The 19,029-nt window shown below is 44.1% G+C and overlaps 1 protein-coding gene across 1 annotated transcript in view; it reads right to left on the bottom strand.

Moving 5' to 3' along the window:
• The window catches only part of CCDC33 (coiled-coil domain containing 33), a 156,609-nt gene that overhangs the window by 94,007 nt on the left and 43,573 nt on the right, over positions 1 to 19,029 (bottom strand). The window contains exons 5-10 of the mRNA XM_040343016.1: positions 18,255 to 18,388; positions 16,297 to 16,406; positions 14,132 to 14,233; positions 13,963 to 14,054; positions 8,292 to 8,406; positions 4,260 to 4,389 (exon numbers count right to left, since the gene is read on the bottom strand). Coding sequence (XP_040198950.1) covers positions 4,260 to 4,389; positions 8,292 to 8,406; positions 13,963 to 14,054; positions 14,132 to 14,233; positions 16,297 to 16,406; positions 18,255 to 18,388 — 683 coding nt within the window. The remainder of the gene's footprint in view (positions 1 to 4,259; positions 4,390 to 8,291; positions 8,407 to 13,962; positions 14,055 to 14,131; positions 14,234 to 16,296; positions 16,407 to 18,254; positions 18,389 to 19,029) is intronic.

Genomic DNA, 19,029 nt, shown 5'->3' with positions numbered 1-19,029 from the left:
GGTACACTATTCCACTATAAAGAGATACTTGTACAAATATGGTCTTCATGGAAGAGTCAGAATCAGAAGAAAACCTACATCCTCACCACAAAAATCAGCGTTTGAACTGTGCAAATGAACATACAGACAAGCCTGATGCATTTTGGAAACAAGTTCTGTGGACCGATGAGGTTAAAATAGAACTTTTTGTCCGGAATGAGCAAAGGTATGTTTGGAGAAGAAAGGGCACAGAATTTAATGAAAAGAACCTCTGTCTGACTGTTAAGCATGGGGGTACAGTGACACAGGAAACATTTCACGAGTAGAAGGAAAAATGGATTCAATAAAATTTCACCAAATTTTGGATGGTAACTTGATGCCATCTGTGAAAAAGCTGAAGTTAAAGAGAGGATGGCTTCTACAAATGGATAATGATCCTAAACACACCTCAAAATCCACGGGGGATTAAATCAAGAGGCGTAAACTGAAGGTTTTGCCATGGCCTTCACAATCTCCTGACCTCAACATAATTGAAAATCTATGGATAGACCTTAAAAGAGCAGTGCGTGACAGACAGCCCAGAAATCTCAAAGAACTGGAAGACTTTTGTAAGGAAGAATGGGCAAAGATACCTCAAACAAGAATTGAAAGACTCTTGGCTGGCTACAAAAAGCGTTTACAAGCTGTGATACTTGCCAAAGGGGGCAGTACAAGATATTAACTCTGCAGGGTACCCAAACTTTTGCAGATGCCATTTTTTTGTTTTCTGTAATTTTGAAAGTGTAAATGATGGAAATAAAGTCTAACTTTTTTTTGACATATTATAAGAATGTCTAATCTGTAATTTGATGCCTTTTGGAGATTTTTCCATCTTTCCTTGGCTTCGTTATGCACATTAATACAAATTTTTACCTGGGGTGCCCAAACTTTCGATCCCCACTGTACCACTGCATCCAGCATACTTCCGACATCTACAGTATGCTGGGTTTTTTTTTTGTTGCCGTACATACCGTTTTATTGTTATTTTCCCCCCGGCTTCCAGGTTCTGGCTCCCGCGGGAGTGGGCGTTCCTATTCAGAGGTTAGATGATTGACGTCTGGTCAAAAACTTCCCCTGTCACATAAGGCGCGTCACCAGTTTTCCGTAACTAGCCGACCTGCGAGTCGGCTCTATACGGCGCTATACGGCGCCTGCGCCCGCCGTGTAGAGCTGACTGCACAGGCGCCATATAGAGCCGACTCACAGGTCGGCTAGTTACGGAAAACTGGTGCTGCGCCTTATGCGCCAGGGGAAGTTTTTCACCAGACGTAAATCATCTAACCTCTGAATAGGAACGCCCACTCCCGCGGGAGCCAGAACCCAGAAGCCGGGGGAAAATAACAATAAAACGGTATGTACGGCAAAAAAAAACCAGCATACTGTAGATGTCGGAAGTATGCTGGATGTAATGGTATATAGATGTTTTTTAGGGTGAACATCCGCTTTAAAGCGGATGTGCCATGGGAACAAAATATTAAAAGTCAGCAGCTACAAATACTGCAGCTGCTGACTTTTAATATTAGGACACTTACCTGTCCTGGAGTCCAGCGCCGATCGCAGCAGAGCACGAGCGATCGCTCGTCACTCTGCTGCTCCCCCCGCCATCCACGCTGAGGGAACCAGGAAGTGAAGCACTGCGGCTTCACTGCCCGGTTCCCTACGGCGCATGCGCGAGTCGCGCTGCGCCCGCCGATTGGCTCACACGCTGTGTGCTGGGAGCCGAGTGTTCCCAGCACACAACGGGCGACAGACGGGATGTGACGGAATGCCCGTCTTTCGCCCGTATCGTGTGGCCGGAAGTGGGTGCAAATACCTGTCTTTAGACAGGTGTCTGCACCCCCCTCCCCCCTGAAAGGTGTCAAATGTGACACCGGAGGGGGGGAGGGTTCCGATCAGCGGGACTCCACTTTAGGGTGGAGGACCGCTTTAAGTATTATATGGAGTGTATATTGGTTTTAGCATGTTTCCCCCTACCACCTGATGTTGTTTACGGAGATCAACAGCTCAGTCTGAAACTTACACTCTTAACAGAATTTGTCCCTATAGGGCGATTCAGTTTGAAGTTTAGGTCAGATAGGGCCAGCCTGAAGCTACATTTGCTGTGCTGTCTCTTTAGCTTAGCCACAGTGGTCAGAAAATATTTAGTCATGTATTAAATGTTTATTTGTAACCCCACAAAATGTGTATATACTGTATACACTAAAAATGGTAATACGTATCAGATTAGAAAATGAAAAACAACAATAAAATTGATTTAGAACCATTCCAGTTTTCCTTTATGGCTCTTTAACACACGTGGCTACGTCTTAAAAGACACATTGCATTGTTTTTTATTATATTGAAATATCACAAAGTAACATTTCATGTATCCTTATACACTGCAGTGCAGTGGTGTGAAGTGAACTCATATAGGACTGAAGGCAAATTGCCATGTCTATACTTTGTGACTGTGTTAGGCAAGTGCAGGCCAATACATATGGTGTAAACAGGCCCTCAAAAATTGTCCACGGAATTTTTTTTTTCCATTTTTAAAATTTTGTAGCTACAAAGGGCACAACCTAACACCAATGACTAAAGCCTCGTACACACTAGGGTTGTCCAGATACCGATACCAGTATCGGTATCGGGACCGATACCGAGTATTTGCGCCAGTACTCGTACTCCCGCAAATACTCCCGATACCAAAATAGAATACTTTTTTTTTTTTTTGTGACATCGAACACAAATTGGATGGCACCATTGGATGGCACTGATAGGTGGCACTGGCATTGATTGAATGGCACTCATAAATGGATGGCACTGATAGGTGGCACTGGCATTGATTGGGTGGCACTGATGAGATGCACTAATAAGCTGCCTCCCTGCACTGATGCACTAATGGGCACTGATCTGCACTGATAGGTGGCACTGGCTAGCTGCACTTTTGGGCACTGGCACCGATGAGCTGCACTGACAGTGATCACTCCTTCAATGATATGTAGTTTTCCAGTACCGTATGCTAAAAAACAGCCCCAAACCATGATGTACCAGTTCTTCATAATTCTAAAGAAAATATCTTTGGTCTGTATTGTGGTTTGAAAACGGTCACATGACATTAAAAAAAAGTATCGGTATTCGGTATCGGCGACTACTTGAAAAAAAGTATCGGTACTTGTACTCGGTCCTAAAAAAGTGGTATCGGGACAACCCTAGTACACACGAAGGGCGTTGGCTGTGAACTTGTTCTGCATACACACAGCCCAACATTTTCAGCCAACATTCACCAAACCATGTGTTTTTTTTAGCTCTTTACCGCCACCCTTTGGGCAACTTCTGCTATTGTTGTCTGATGTTTAGCATTGGTTCCGAGCATGAGTGTTTGTACTTTGGATTTTAGTTGGACAGACTTGCGTACACATGATCGGATAAACCGACGTAAAAGATTTATTGCCTAACAATTGTTGAGCATGAACAGCCAACTTTTGTTGTCGTTAATTCTGCCAATAATTGTCGGATGGAGCATACACACGGTTGTATTATCCGTCACAACACGTCCACCAGACAATTATGGCTATAAAGTTGGATCATGTGTACAAGGCTTAATAGTAACAGGGGTGTTGTAAGCCCCAATATATGTCAGAGTGTCATCTTGTATATGAGCGTTCCAATGCGCACACAACCTTTTTATCAACAATTATTTATATTTGTGTGCAATTTTCAAGCTTTCTTTAGTATACCGTATTTATCGGGGTATTGCGCGCTCCGAAATATAGCGCGCACCCCTAATGTGGACCCGCATTCCTGTAAAAAAAAACATTTTAGTACTTACAGTTTTGGTGTCTTGCGCGGCGTCCATCGGCGGCCTTGTCGGGTCCGGCGTCCGTCTGCGGCTTCGGTGGTGTCCTCCTTGTCGGGTCCGGCGTCCTTCTGCGCCATCGTGGTGTCCTCCCCGCTCGATCCCCGCTTCCCGCGATGAGTTTGAACCACTGCGCCGGCATATACCGAGCGCAGTACACTCGGGTATAGTCGGGCAGGCTCGGCTCCTCTCGCACAGGACATGACCGCGAGAGGAGCCGAGCCTGCCCGACTATACCCGAGTGTACTGCACTCGGTATATGCCGGCGCAGTGGTTCAAACTCGGCGCAGGAAGCGGGTATCGGCGTATATTGCGCACCCACGATTTGCCCTAATTTTCAGGGCAAAAAAGTGCGCGGTATACGCCGATAAATACGGTACATTAAATAGTAGCACATCAGATTTACCGGAAGTGACAGGGTAATATTCCAGGACTAGTGCTGCTCCTTCACTGAAGAGGGTCACCCCATCTCTTCCCTGAAACAGATAGGAGGAATTCCATATAGGTTGGGATGGTGGCAGTCCAGGAGAGGAAATCTGAAGGCAAGAAAAAAAGGTCCACTATTATATTCATTTAATTTATTTCTATCTCATTAGAGCACTGAAGAATGTTACTTTTTGTTTATCTCCATTACACCAATTATGTGACTATAGAAATTCACTCTTAACCACCTGCCTACGGGGCACTTTTATTCCCTTCCTGCCCAGGTCAATTTTCAGCTTTCAGCGCTGTCACACTTTGAATGACAATTGCACGGTCATGCAACACTGTACGCCTATGAAATTGTTATCTTTTTGACACAGATAGAGCTTTCTTTTGGTGGTATTTAACCACCACTGGGTCTTTTATTTCTTGAATAATATAAATATAAATGAAAATAGATCGAACATTTTGAAAAAATATTTTTTTCCATAGTTTGTTATAAAACGTTGCTAAACTAATAATGTAATGTAAAGTAATGCTTCTCCTTCACTAATGTGCACTGATAAGGCTGCACTGATGGGCACTGATAGGCTGCACTGATGGACACTGATGAGGTGGCACTGGTGGACACTGATAAGCAGTACTGATGGGCACTGATAGGCAGCCCTGATAGGTGACACTGATGAGAAGGCACTGATGGGCATTGATTGACAGGACTGGTGGGCACTGATTGGCAGCACTGGTAATCAGGACACTGGTAATATGTGCCCTGATTATTAATGTAGATGCCCTTTTCACACAAGCCAGTTGATTTCTGTTCAGGAAACATACATATTGTAATGTACAATTTATACTTTTTAACTGTAGGGGCAGGACTGGACGTGTGACATCATTGATCGCCTTTCCCTATACCAGGGAACAGACGATCAATGACAGTGCCACTGTGAAGAACAGGGAAGGTGTGTTTACACACACCTCTCCCAGTTCTTCAGCTCCTGTGACCGATCGCGGGACTCTGGCGGCGAACGGGTCCGCGGGTCCCGCGGCCGCGGTCACGGAGCTTCGGACCGGGGTGCGCCCACGACCCACGGCTGGGCACTTAAAGAGGATGTACAGGTACGTGCTTGTGCCCAGCTGTGCCATTCTACCGACGTATATCGTCGTTAGGCGGTCCTTAAGTGGTTAAGGTGGAGCCCTAGCGTCTGCTGACAACACATTTGTAATTTGTTCCCAAGCTGTTCAGCTTTGTTCAGAACACACAGTTGAATGATCTAGACTTGGGACACACCTCTTCCCAGTTCAGTGAGCTCTGAGTGGAGTTTTAAGTAGAGAGAGACAGTCCAAAAGCAAGCAGCTGCTGCGGGATTGTGTTTTTATAAAGTCCAAAATGCTCTTTAAACATTGTCATTTGCTACAATAAGCATTATTTCTGAAGTAAAATGTTATACAAGTAGTGAAAATTGATAGAAAAACTGAGTAAAAATGTAAAGTAACATAAATAAAGTTGACATAAAACATGCAGAAGAGTGTAGTACCCTCTTAATCGATGTCCTGCCCTCAAGGTGCTTGTGCTTGAGACTGAGGATATATAAGGTGAGGGGGTGCAGTTAGTTAGTGGTTGGAAGTGGGAAGCAAATCTAGGGGGGACTCTGTTCTTTGGGGAAAAGGCACCCAAGGCACATAGTGTAGGGATTTTTCCCCTTGTGGATCAGGGATTATCTCTTAGTGGAGTCATTGGTAAAAGAGCTTTTACAAACAAAAAAGCTTGAAGGAAGGGGGTGTGCCCCCTAAACGCGTTAGCTGTACCCCGTGTTCTGTGCATTTCCATGCACTGTGTTTTTGGCCTTTTGTTAGTTGCATTTTTGGGGGGGCAATATTTTATACAAAAGTTTCCTATTATTAAATTGCCTCTGGTTATGCACTAGGTGTGCACACCTTCCATTTCTGTTTTTGTGGTAAAGAGATTTTGTCTGGAACAGAGCAGCATTGAATACTGAAAATCTGTATTTCGGAAACATAATAATAATAAAGGAATCCTGGTTTAAGCAAGTGTCTTCCAGTGTGGACATGCCTTTATTTCTGGGAAATATTCCTCATAAGGAGATCTTTAGGACATGTGGAGACGATCACTGTAGAGGTGTTTAGACTGATGATTGAATTTATCAGTTTCTGCCATGCTTCCCTGTGGAGTTTTGGAGGCCCCAGCTTTGATTAATGCAAGTTCACATAGGGGGTCCTTCGGTGTGACTTTACCCCAGTCACTAAGTTTATAGAGAGTCCAGAGTTCAGACACAAGGTAACAGACAATCCTAAACTGAGATGTAGCGTTACAAGTAAATGCCTGTTACAAACATTATAAATGTCCTTTCTTTTTACATATCTCTTCAACATCAATGGAGGGATTTACTAAAACTAACGCCCCCTTTTTTCGAGTGGCCTCTTAACACACTATGTGCTGAGGGGGCACCTGTGTGAGCGTGCTCCCAAGCCTGGCTGCGTGCATTCATAGACACACACAGTGTGGCTTGGCCATGACCCCACTCCTTCCTCACAGGTTTTGACTGACAGCAGAAGAAGCCAATGGCTCCCACTGCTGCCTGTGTCTCCTGTGAGACCAGAAAGAGAAGAAGGGCAGCAGGGACAGTGCTGGATTGGTGAGGGGAACCAGGTAAGTGTTTACCTGGGAGCATTTTTCGCCCTAATATATTAAGGTAAAAAAAACGCTTGGGGGGCATGGCCTGGACAGCGATGGTGTAGGATACATGCGAGCTAAGGTAAAAAACGCTTAGCATTTAAAACCAATTTAAGCTTTGAAAATGAACGCTAGAAGCTTATTGGTTGCCATGCACAACTGCTCCAGTCCTCAATGTAACAGACTTGGATGTAGCAAGAGTCAATTCAATCATTCCGGTACTTAAAGCAGAGTTCCACTCGTTTGTAAGTTTATTAAAATCATCAGCTACAAAAAGTGTCGCCATCATTGCAAGTGTGGGTACCCAGCTGTGACAGCTTGCGGCTTCACAGCTGGGTGCGCACTGCACATGTGCGAATTGCGCTGTGCTCTCCTAGTGGCCAGGCAATAAGAAGATTGCAGAGAGGGTGGGGGCCACCTAGGAGGAGAGGAGGAGTCGCCTAGGTGGCGACATGGCATAAGCAGGAAGTACGACAGGAAGTACCTGTCAAAACCTGGTATCCACTTCCCCCCAAAAAAATTACAAGCCAAATGTGGCATGTAAGGAGGCGAGGAGTGCTTAAAGGAGAAGTTCCACTTTTGGTGGAACTCTACTTTAAAGTGATATTAAAGTCTTGTTTTTTTCCTTTAAACATAACAAACATGTTTTACTTACCTGCCCCATGTAATGGTTTTGCACAGAGCAGCCCAGATCCTTCTCTTCTCAGGTCCCTCTTCTGTGCTCCTGGCCCCTCCCTCATGCCGAATGCCCCTACAGACACGGAGCCGCGGTTCGGCCCGCCCCATCTCTCTCCTCATTGGCTAACTGACTTTGATTGTAAGCCGACGGGAGCCAATGGCTTCACTGCTGTGTCGCAGGAGGGCAAGTTCCGGACGGCAGAGGCACTTGTGCAAAATCGCTGGATTAAGATGGGGCTCAGGTAAGTATTAGGGGGGGGGGGAGCTGCTGAACACAGAAGATGTGTTTTCTTAATGCATAGAATGCATTAAGATAAAACAACCCTCTGCCTTTAGAATTATTTTAATGCATGTTCCCAAAAGACAATATCTACTCATGTGTAAGGACTCCCAGATGGTGAGTAGCTGCTTACAAATATGGATTGAAGGACAGGCACAGGTTTTCATTAATATTTTACAATATACACAATTCCTTTGATGTGTGGGATGTGCTGAAATCTGTAACTATGTGTTCTATGCCAACAGATGCAGGGAGCGGAGTTCTGTGACAGATAATCAAAGCATGAACAATAATAGCCAGGCCTCAGAAGAGACAGTGATATATTAATGATATAGGTAACTAAAGATTATGCACATCAATATTACCTGTGGGTGTCCTTGTGTGGCTCTTTGTGGCACAAGGAATGAAGACGGAGAAGGATCTGGAAACGTAGCTGTGACATGAGGTACCCCACTCATACCAGGAGGCTTGTGGGTCTGGCTGTTGGTTAGAAAATATTATTATAATATGTTATTTGTTTCTTTAAGACTGGATTCACACTATGGCAGTGTGGTTGCGTGCATTGCCCCAATAGGCAGAAATGTGCGCAATCCACATTTTTGCACTGCAGTGCCATTTATCCTGTGCTGTGCCTGAACCCCAGCACAATGCAGGATGGTCCAGAACACTTGCAAGCTTGACAGTACAGCAACAGTGGGAGACTGATGAGGTTATCCCTCTGCTCACTCTGCCCTCCTGTAAGCATGTTTACTGTCCGCATATGTGCACTGCAGCAGGGTCTTATGTAGCAGATGGTTGCTATCCAGCTGCCAGACCTCCATCAATTACCTCAGAGACAATAAACAGTCATTTGCGTTGTTTTGTTTTTGTTTATTGGGCGATATAACTTGGTTGGGGAAAGGGAATATGGTATGTACATAGAACACGTTGTTTTACATAGTTACATAGTTAGTCAGGTTGAAAAAAGACACAAGTCCATCCAGTTCAACCACAAAAAACAAAAAACAAAATAAAAAACACAGTACAATCCTATACACCCAACTCCATACCCACAGTTGATCCAGAGGAAGGCAAAAAACCCCAGCAGAGCATGATCCAATTTGCTACAGCAGGGGAAAAAATTCCTTCCTGATCCCCCGAGAGGCAATTGGATTTACCCTGGATCAACTTTACCTACAAATCTTAGTACTCAGTTATAATCTGTACATTTAGGAAAGAATCCAGGCCTTTCTTAAAGCAATCTACTGAGCTGGCCAGGACCACCTCTGGAGGGAGTCTGTTCCACATTTTCACAGCTCTTACTGTGAAAAAACCTTTCCGTATTTGGAGGTGAAATCTCTTTTCCTCTAGACGTAAAGAGTGCCCCCTTGTCCTCAGTATTGACCGTAAAGTGAATAACTCAACACCAAGTTCACTGTATGGACCTCTTATATATTTGTACATGTTGATCATATCCCCCCTTAATCTCCTCTTCTCAAGAGTGAATACATTTAGTTCTTCTAATCTTTCCTCATAGCTGAGCTCCTCCATTCCTCTTATCAGTTTGGTTGCCCTTCTCTGCACTTTCTCCAGTTCCCCGATATCCTTTTTGAGAACTGGTGCCCAAAACTGAACTGCATATTCCAGATGAGGTCTTACTAATGATGTGTACAGGGGCAAAATGATATGTTTTCCATCATATTAAAGTAATCCAACGAATAGATAGAGCCTTGAAGAACTGATGAACCCTAACATTTACAGTCACTTCCCTGCATAACCCATGTAGACTATTGCTCCTCCTCTGCATCAACTCCTGCAGTCCGCTGCTCCCAGAAAACTGTTAAAGCGGAGTTCCACCTAAAAATGGAACTTCCGCTTAATCCACTCCTTCCCCCCTTACATGCCACATTTGGCATGTACATTTTTTGGGGGGGTAGTGGGGGGGGTCAGGAGGAGTGGAACTTCCTGTCCCACCTCCTCCTTCCGCCGAGGGGCTGGTAAGGCGATTAGCTTAATCGCCTTATTGCAGCCCCTCCCTGTAGGCGAGCGCCTGTCCAATCGGACGGCGCCGCACGGCTCGCGCATGCGCAGTGCCACTCGCACATGCGCAGTGGGTTGCCAGGCCGTGAAGCCGAAAGCTGTCACTGCCAGGTGCCCACACTAGGAATGAAGATGCCGGCCAGCGAGGGGGGGCGAGGACGGAGCCCCAGCCGGCGCGTCGCTGGAACCGTGGAGCAGGTAAGTGTCTGTTTATTAAAAGCCAGCAGCTACACTTTTTGTAGCTGCTGACTTTTAATAAACTTAAAAAAAGGCTGGAACACCCCTTTAATCTCTCTGTCCCATCATCTTCACTTGACAAAAGAGATCACTCTGAATAATCCCAGATTGCTGGCTGTAATAAGTTGTACTTGGTTGTAATTTGCTGTGTAGTTACTAGGTGAGCGGTCTGCAGTACCTCTCCTTGGCGGCCTAGTAATTTAGCAGCTTTAGTTGGTGGACTACTGATCCCAGCTAGCCCGACCTGCAAATCCTGCGCCCGCAGGCCGCATTGATTTGACACAAATCCCACAGTCTCTCCTCTGTCCTTGCACCCAGCTCCCCAGGCATGCTTCTTCCAGAACATCCACTGTGTCACACTCACCGATCTTCACCTGCCCCGAGTCCATGATGGAGAACTTTAACCAGACATGAGTTCCAATAGCTTCTCCAGACCCCTCTGTTCCAGGACACCTCCTCCATGACTGTGTAAGGATGAGGGTCCCTCCTAGCTCTCCCATGCTTCTCTGCTGGGCCTTGCATCTAGCACTCCATTCTCCACGTCTCCCGGCCGACAACTCCTCCCCAGTGAGCTGTTAACTCAGCTTATATGGGAGGCCTGCCCCCTGCCAATTTCAGTTGGAGATTGGACAGGGTTTTTTCACATGAGCTCCCCGTCACTCTAGTCCTGTGCCCTGCCTCTCTTCCAGAACATTCTCCCTGGAAGCAGGGGAGGCGCCTCAGAACTAAAGCACAGGTGGTCACACCCACTGCTACGATAACCACTCCCTGCCCCCAGATTAAAACAAACAGGCCTAGCCTGAAGCATAGGTCTGCCTAAATTTACCTGTGCTGACAGCTTACCATTTACAAAAATCCTCACTCTAGCACCTACCTATGGTAGAGGGTGCTACACTTAATAAGATCTAGCAAGTGCGACCCATCCATTAAACTGGAGTTCCGCCAAAAAAAGAAAAGTCAGCAGCTACAAATACTGCAGCGGCTGACTTTTAATATATGGACACTTACCTGTCCAGGGCACCTGCGATGTCGGCACCCAAAGCCGAAACCATTCTTCTAGTATGAGGAAACATTGGAACCCTGTAGATGGGGCCCAGTTGATTGGTGCCCGAGATGGAGCAAAGGCACACAGAAGGTGGCACAATTATTATTTGGTAAAGTACAAGTAACTATTGACATGTGAAAGACAGTGGCAAGGTGAGGAGTTCCAATAAGGCAGTAAAGCCTCAGTATTACAAGCAACCTGAGTATATCAACTCTCAGCAATGTTGGCCGTACTTTGGTTGGTGGTCTTTGTACTTGAGAGGACAATTTGGTAGGCTACATTACAGAAACAGCATCTGATGAAGGGGGTGGCTGATAGGCAGAACGGCGGTGCAAGCACCTTTAGTAACTACAGTAGATAAGAAGGTCCTTGTTCCAACTCTCTAGAGTTCCCAGATTACAAGGCTAAGCATGATATCCCTGCACTATCACTTGTTGACCAGAACCTCTCCCTAGTGCCAAGTTCACTGTCCCTAGCCAGCGGGGATCCTGTCCCTACACTATCCATGTCACAAATGCACGCCAACTGCAGTGGAACAGTGCTTTTTATTAGCATTGCTCTCACTAAATATGGTCATGTAGGTCATTCAGTACAGCAGAGTCCAATCGGATGGCCACTCCCCTGATGCCATCTATGGAGGATTCAGTCTGCACAGAAGCCAGCTGAGCAGCGCCACCTATAGTGGGGAGAACAAACTGCGCAAGCCTTATAAAGTTATAATTGCTGTCTGTTACCATTGATAAAATTCCACTTTACATCTTGATCCGGTGATAAGCATCACACAGAACAGGAAATTAAGGGAAATCTGCTCTTTGGGGACACAGACTGCATTTAAATCTTGCAGAGGTTCTAACCCCTCCTAGCTCTATACAAGAAAACATTTTGCCTGGAGTTGGGTTTTAATAATACAATTAACAATGTTTGTAAAAAAATACATAACTGCATGAATTTGCATTTTTTTTTCTGCTTGGAGTTCAGCTTTTAACCCTGTCCCAGTTCTATAAAGCCCCTGCCAATCTACTTATATTTGCATAAACCCTACAGGACCCATTGCTGCCAAATTCTGTGCATAAATTGAGATTCAGGGATTAGCCCAAGAAAATCAAAAAATGGTTTATATACAAAGTGTAGGTGATTTATAGTTTATGGCCCAAATTCACAAAGGACTCACGACGGCGCAGCGCCATGTTCGCCGTCGTAAGTCCTAATCTGGGCCGTCGTATCTATGCGACTGATTCTTAGAATCAGTTACGCATTGATATCCTTTAGATCCGACAGGCGTAAGTCTCTTACGCCGTCGGATCTAAACTGCAATTTTTTTTTCCCCGCTAGGTGACGCTTCCATCGATTTCCGCGTCAAGTATGCAAATTAGCTAGATACGCGAATTCCCGAACGTACGCCCGGCCGACGCAGTAAAGTTACGAGGTTTACGTTAGGCTTTTTCCGGCGTATAGTTGCCCCTGCTATATGAGGCGCAGCTAATGTTAAGTATGGCCGCCGTTTCCCGCATCGAAATTTTAAAAAGTTTAAATACATGATTTTTCTGTGCCTCCCTGCATTTTTTTTAACAAAGTCTTTTTAAAAGCCTCATGCCCTGTACACACGATCGGTCAATCCGATGAGAGCGGGCTGATGGATTTTTCCATCAGTTAACCGATGAAGCTGACTGATGGTCCGTCGTGCCTACACACCATCAGTTACAAAAACGATCGTGTCAGAACGCGGTGACGTAAAACACGATGTGCTGAAAAAACGAAGTTCAATGCTTCCAAGCATGCGTCGACTTGATTCTGAACATGTGTGGATTTTTAACCAATGGACGTGCCTACAAACGATCTTTTTTTTCTATCGCTTAGGTATCCATCGGTTAATTTTAAAACAAGTTTCACATTTTTTAACCGATGGATAAATAACCGATGAGGCCCACACACGATTGGTTTGGTCTGATGAAAACGGTCCATCAGACCGCTCTCATCGGATTGACTGATCGCGTGTACGCGGCATCAGGTCTAATCCTATACTTGAATAGCTTATATGAAACATTTCACTTGTAGAATATACTGTATTTATTGGCGTATACCACTCACTTATTTACCCTGAAAATAGAGGGTAAACTGTGCCTTCTGTTATTCGCAGGGGGCTATGGAAAGTTTTTTTCCTGAAACTTCCCTTAAAGTTAGGGTGCGTGTTATACACCTGTGCGTGTTATACGCCGATAAATACGGTATACAATATATTTGATGGGATAACTAAGCTTTGTAGACTTGAGAATGAATTATAAATATTTCCATATCTGGTTCAGTCAGGGCAACGCATTGTACCTTTATGATGCTTTTATTATCCTTATCTATTTACCAGCCTTAAACCCCTAAGGAATCCTTGAAATATTTTCCAGGTCTCGGGGAACCCCTGTTAAACTGAATTTATCAAAGGTCAGTGGGAAGCATGCCCTTTACATTGGCGGCCAGTGAGAAGAATATCCCTTTACAGTGGTGGTCATAATGCCATTATTAAAGACAGTAAAGAAGGGCAGTGGTGTTATGATGTTGGTTTTGGATCCAGAGGCATGCAGGCACCATAACGAGGGCATTCAGCCACAGCTCAAGGGACTCCTAGTAACCTCTGGAGGAACCCTATAGTGGTACAGAACCCTGGTTGAGTATGGCAGATCTAGACAGTTAAACTGGGAAGTTGAATGTTTGTATCTGTGATGTACCATGTACAATATTTATACCTGTAATCTTTGTAGTTGGGAACAATTCGTGCTACTGCCAAAAGAGGATGAGAATGTCCCTGAAGTGGAGATTCTATCCCGACAAGAAGAACCTAGTGGGGAAACCAAGGAGATTTTGTATATAGACTTAACCACAATGCATGGAATAGTTTTGACCTGTTAAACTTACCTGTAAAGCGCTATAAGTGAACCCACTCTGCTGAGCTATAGAGCTACTTCTACGTTCAATGCTGACATAAAGATGGCATTCACCGGCACCCTGTTCATGTGGCTGAGAAGTGAATATAACATCAGGATCACAGAATTCAAACACAAGATTTTGAATAATTTATTGATCAGTAGGGAATAAATAATTTTGTGCCTATGAGCATGTGAAGAATGTCCATCTTAGCACATGAAAGGGAGAACATTTTAATTATCCTACAGCATACGTTCTCAGCCGGTCATAAGAGGCGAGGACAGTTCTACCTGTTTACATTTTTTGCCATTATTATGCCTTCTATGAAGGACCTCCAGAAAGTGTATTTAAAAAAAAATATATATACAAAATAGGTGAACATAGACTTTGAGAATTACAATGACATATGCCAGGGTTACGTTAAAACTATCTGATATCATAGGTGGGCTCATTATGTAATCAAGTTCAGAACCGCTACCTAGAATATACTTTTGGAATTATTGCTAACCAATAAATCTGTATCTCTGCTGAGCATGAGCAACAATAGAAAGTGTTGATGGAGCAGTAAACCCCAAAGTAATCAAATCTTACAATTATAGTCCAACTTTTAGAGTCAGCACTGTCAACTGTGGTGTCCCAGGCCAGAGGGTTCCTGGAGTAGTCAAAAGTACAAAAGGATGGGAGTGCCACAAGAACTTGAATGAGTCCAGTCGGCTGTCAGACTGGTACCTAAATACAGTACCACATTATACACTTGGGGCCAGATTCTCGCAGTTCGGCGTATCTTTGCGCGGGCGTAACGTATCCGATTAGACGGGCAAGTGCTGTATTCTCAAAGCACTTGCGGTGGCGTAGCGTAAAAAGGCCGGCGTAAGCCCGCCTAATTCAAATTTGGAACAGGGGGGCGTGTTTTATGTTAATAACTTGTGTTTTATGTTAATAACATGCGCCGTCCGTGGAATATCCCAGTGTGCATTGCTCCAAAGTACACCGCAAGGACGTATTGGTTTCGACGTGAACGTAAATGACGTCCAGCCCCATTCACGGACGACTTACGCAAACGACGTAAAATATTCAAAATTCGACGCGGGAACGACGTCCTTACTTAACATAGGTACGCCGCATGTACGCCACCATATAGCTGGGGTAACTTTACGCCGGGAAAAGCCTAACGTAAACGGCGTAACTGTACTGCGTTGGCCAGGCGTACGTTCGTGAATTTGCGTATCTAGCTGATTTATATATTTCTAGACGTAAATCAGCGTACACGCCCCTAGCGGCCAGCGTAAATATGCAGTTACGATCAGACGGTGTAAGAGACTTACGCTGGTCGGATCTAATAGAAATCTATGCGTAACTGATTCTAAGAATCAGGCGCATAGATACGACCGCCCAGACTCAGAGATACGACGGCGTATCTGGAGATACGCCGTCGTATCTCCTCTGAGAATCTGGCCCTTGATTTTCAACTATTGTGCAGTATCTTTAGACTTAAATGTGCCCCGCTTCAAACTGCTGCTCTCCATTCCAACTAAAAAACAGGTGCTGGGGGCAATAGAAGCTGCCCTACTCACAGACTAATGAGTTAAAAAGAATAGGGCTTAGTTGTAGAGATCTATGACTAATCCCTATTGAGTGAAACACGTTAAAGTGGGGTTGATTTACTAAAACTGGAGAGTGCAAAATCTGGTGCAGCTGTTCATGGTAGCCAATCAGCTTCTAACTTCCGTTTGTTCAATTAAGCTTTAACAAAAAAAAAAAATGGAAGCTGATTGGTTTCTATGGACAGCTACACCAGATTTTGCACTGTCCAGTTTTAGTAAATCAACCCTGTGTGCTGTGGCTTCCATTTTTGGCATTCTATATTGCCCAGTATCCCTTTGCATCTATTACTAGTATTCAACCCCCCAAAAAAATAAGAGTTTGGAGCCCCCCAAAAGATGTTGACTGACTTTTTGGTCATGTAAAATAAATTCTTACTTGACTTATTCAAGTTCTTATGAAGCAGTCATCCCTTTGATATATCTTAGAGCATAAATAACAGGTACTCTTGAAAGTATTTTGATTTTGGAACCTTTTGATCATTTTTTTTGTATGTGTAATTTTAGACTTGTCTTGAATATGTATCTGCAGATAATCTAACACTCATGTAGTACCTGCACCAGACATAGATGATATGGGTGGAAAGGTTGCAGCATATGTACAGGAAGTCGGTAGTCAAGGAGAAGTTCTTGCGAAAGATTATCAGCCACAGTCAGGATAAGATCTACATAAAAATGATAAATATTATATATATATTTACAGTATGTGATCACAGGAACAATCTATTTAAAAGAGAAGAGTGGTATTTAAAAAAAAACAAGCATACATACTCACATAGGTGAATGCATCATGGGTTCAATGTTGCATCTGTGCCCTGCTGCCTCTACACTGAGAACTGAACAATCAAAGACTGCCCATTGCTCAGCTCTCGGTCTTCAGTGAGCAGAGAGCCCGTAACCATCAGACACCAGCTCTCTGCTCTGCCCCACGAGAAAGCCGGGCTTGTGGGCGCAGCTGGCTCAGCCTCTCAGCGATGTGGTACATTAAAGTCGGGTTCGATCCAGAGCCTGGACCAGCTGAGTGATGTCAGCCAACAGTGGGCCTTAGTCCTTTAGGCCCTACTTTTCCTGTAGGCCACAGGAGTGCAGAACGAAACCCGTTCCCTACCGAGTCATTGTAAAATGATGTTGGCGGGAACCCTCCGTCCCTCAGACTGGACGTCATATGACGTCCCAGTCTTTTTGGGCGGCTAGGGGACGCGCGCCCCCGCCGCATTGCTCAGGAAGTTTTACTGAAATGACTATCCAGATTGTTGTCTACTGCTGTCTATTGCTATTTCAACTTCTGCAGTCAAATTTGAGAAAAAGCCGCTATATGTTATAAGCTCCCATTCAAACAGTATGTAAACAAAAAAATTAAATCTTACCTTTAAGATGTCTCTCAGGAGAAGGTGTCATGGCTGATTACAAGAATTTTTTAATGTCATAGTGAATCTGTCCTACGTCTGTCCTCATTAACATACAATGCAAAAAGCCCAGTCTCTAAACCTTTAACTCTTTGTTAGGACAGAGTGTTCAGATGTAGTTACAATTGATAATGACGATCTATCTGCACAGTACAGACAGGGTTAGTTATGGCAAACACAACTTCCCAGCCTCCTCTTAACAAAGAGAACTAAGTAGGATTTTCTCTGCTAGATGTTCCAGAAAAAAGCATTTAAAAAAAAAAACAGCTGACATTTTTAAATGTTTTTCTTTTGAGCTATGCTATGTTAATGGGGAAATGTAGCAACTATAGGGTAGGTGTTATCCCAATTTGGCTGCAAAAATGTAAATACACCTCACTACACTGTACACTCTATGGTAGTAGAGAGTTCCAAGAAGCTTCTGAAAGAGATGATCTGTAAAGAGAAACCTGCCCTTTCCCCCCTCGTCACGTACCTTTCCCTAATGCTGCTCCTACTCTCTCCCTACCCAGCAGGCTCTGTCCTTGACCTCGAAAATGGTAAAAAGAAACTGCGCTAGGATAACTAAAAATGATGATGGCCTGAAGCTCTACAGACATAAGCAGCAACTAACCTGAAAACATAACAGTGTAAAGAAGTGAAAAAAAATAATAGCAACTATATATATATATATTTTTTTTTTTCTCTGTCCTTGACCTACTCCCACACAGTGGGTGCACCAGAATGATGCAGGAAGAGCTATTTAAACACTTCTGTATCAAAGGTGGCCACCTAAATCTCATAGGATTTTGGCATCCAGTAGGAGACACCCAAAATGAACCTGCCTGGAGCCCATAATAAGGAATACCTTGGTCCCAATCAAGTTGCTGCAAGTCTAACGAAGTGACACAGCACCACCTTCAGGCTGGAGGACAAACTGCAGCCCAACACCTGCCTACAAGCTTGCTTTTGGACTATCCAAAAATCCAGGGGTTAAACCCACCAATATTCACCAATAACTAAAAACCACTTTCAGGTGGACTGCCTTTAAAGTTACTAGAATTAATTACATTCCTGAAAAAATAGATTTTGAAATAAACAACGGCAGGAAGGAGCATAGATGGGTACCTTCTTGGTGTGCCTCTTCCTCCTTTACTGTCATAGTTAAGGTCTCCCCCCACACAGGATTGTTGGTTGCAGTGAGGGCAACATGTGATACACTTTGTGCTTGAGTTCCTGTCTCCTCATCAATGCTGCTCTTTCTGTAAATCACACATTTAGACATTATTTTATGTCGTGTTTTACTTAAAATTTAAGATATGACTGGCTATTGTTTCACACTTTAGTGATCAGGAAAAAAAACTGTGCAATAAATAATTATTGGCTGTACGATTTTTAAAACAGTTATGGCTAGGCATGCAATAAACTGGTATTTTCCTTTCTTGTCTTTTCTAATTTTATCGTACGTAAGCATTAATAACAGCAAATCATGCATTTCTGCTATTTTTGTCCATGCTGTCAATCATCAGGTTGAGACTGACAAATGAGTGGGGGAGGTATTGGATTGGGGTCCGTGCCATGTGATCAGCATGCTGTGGACCAACATGATGAAATATTAATGCCAACTGAACCCCTTGAGAAGACAAGGAGGGGCAGCTATATCCCATTAGCAGCACCACACAAACAATTTTCTGTGTGGATTAGCTGCTGTTGAAGGAAATGTTTTTAAGGCTTCGGGCCTAAGAGTCGACCGCTGTGCTGAGGAGAGAATTGAATAGCAAAAGTGGGGGATGGTGGAGAAAAAAGGGCAAAGAAAACATGAAATGAGTAAAAAGATGATGACAAAGGGCATCAGGAAACTAGGAAATGCTTTGTACATGTAAATTGCACCATAATGTAATAT

This window comes from Rana temporaria, chromosome 3 (assembly GCF_905171775.1).
Source record: "Rana temporaria chromosome 3, aRanTem1.1, whole genome shotgun sequence".
In the NCBI taxonomy this organism is placed as follows: domain Eukaryota; kingdom Metazoa; phylum Chordata; class Amphibia; order Anura; family Ranidae; genus Rana; species Rana temporaria.
This window is presented reverse-complemented; position numbering and strand designations above follow the sequence as displayed.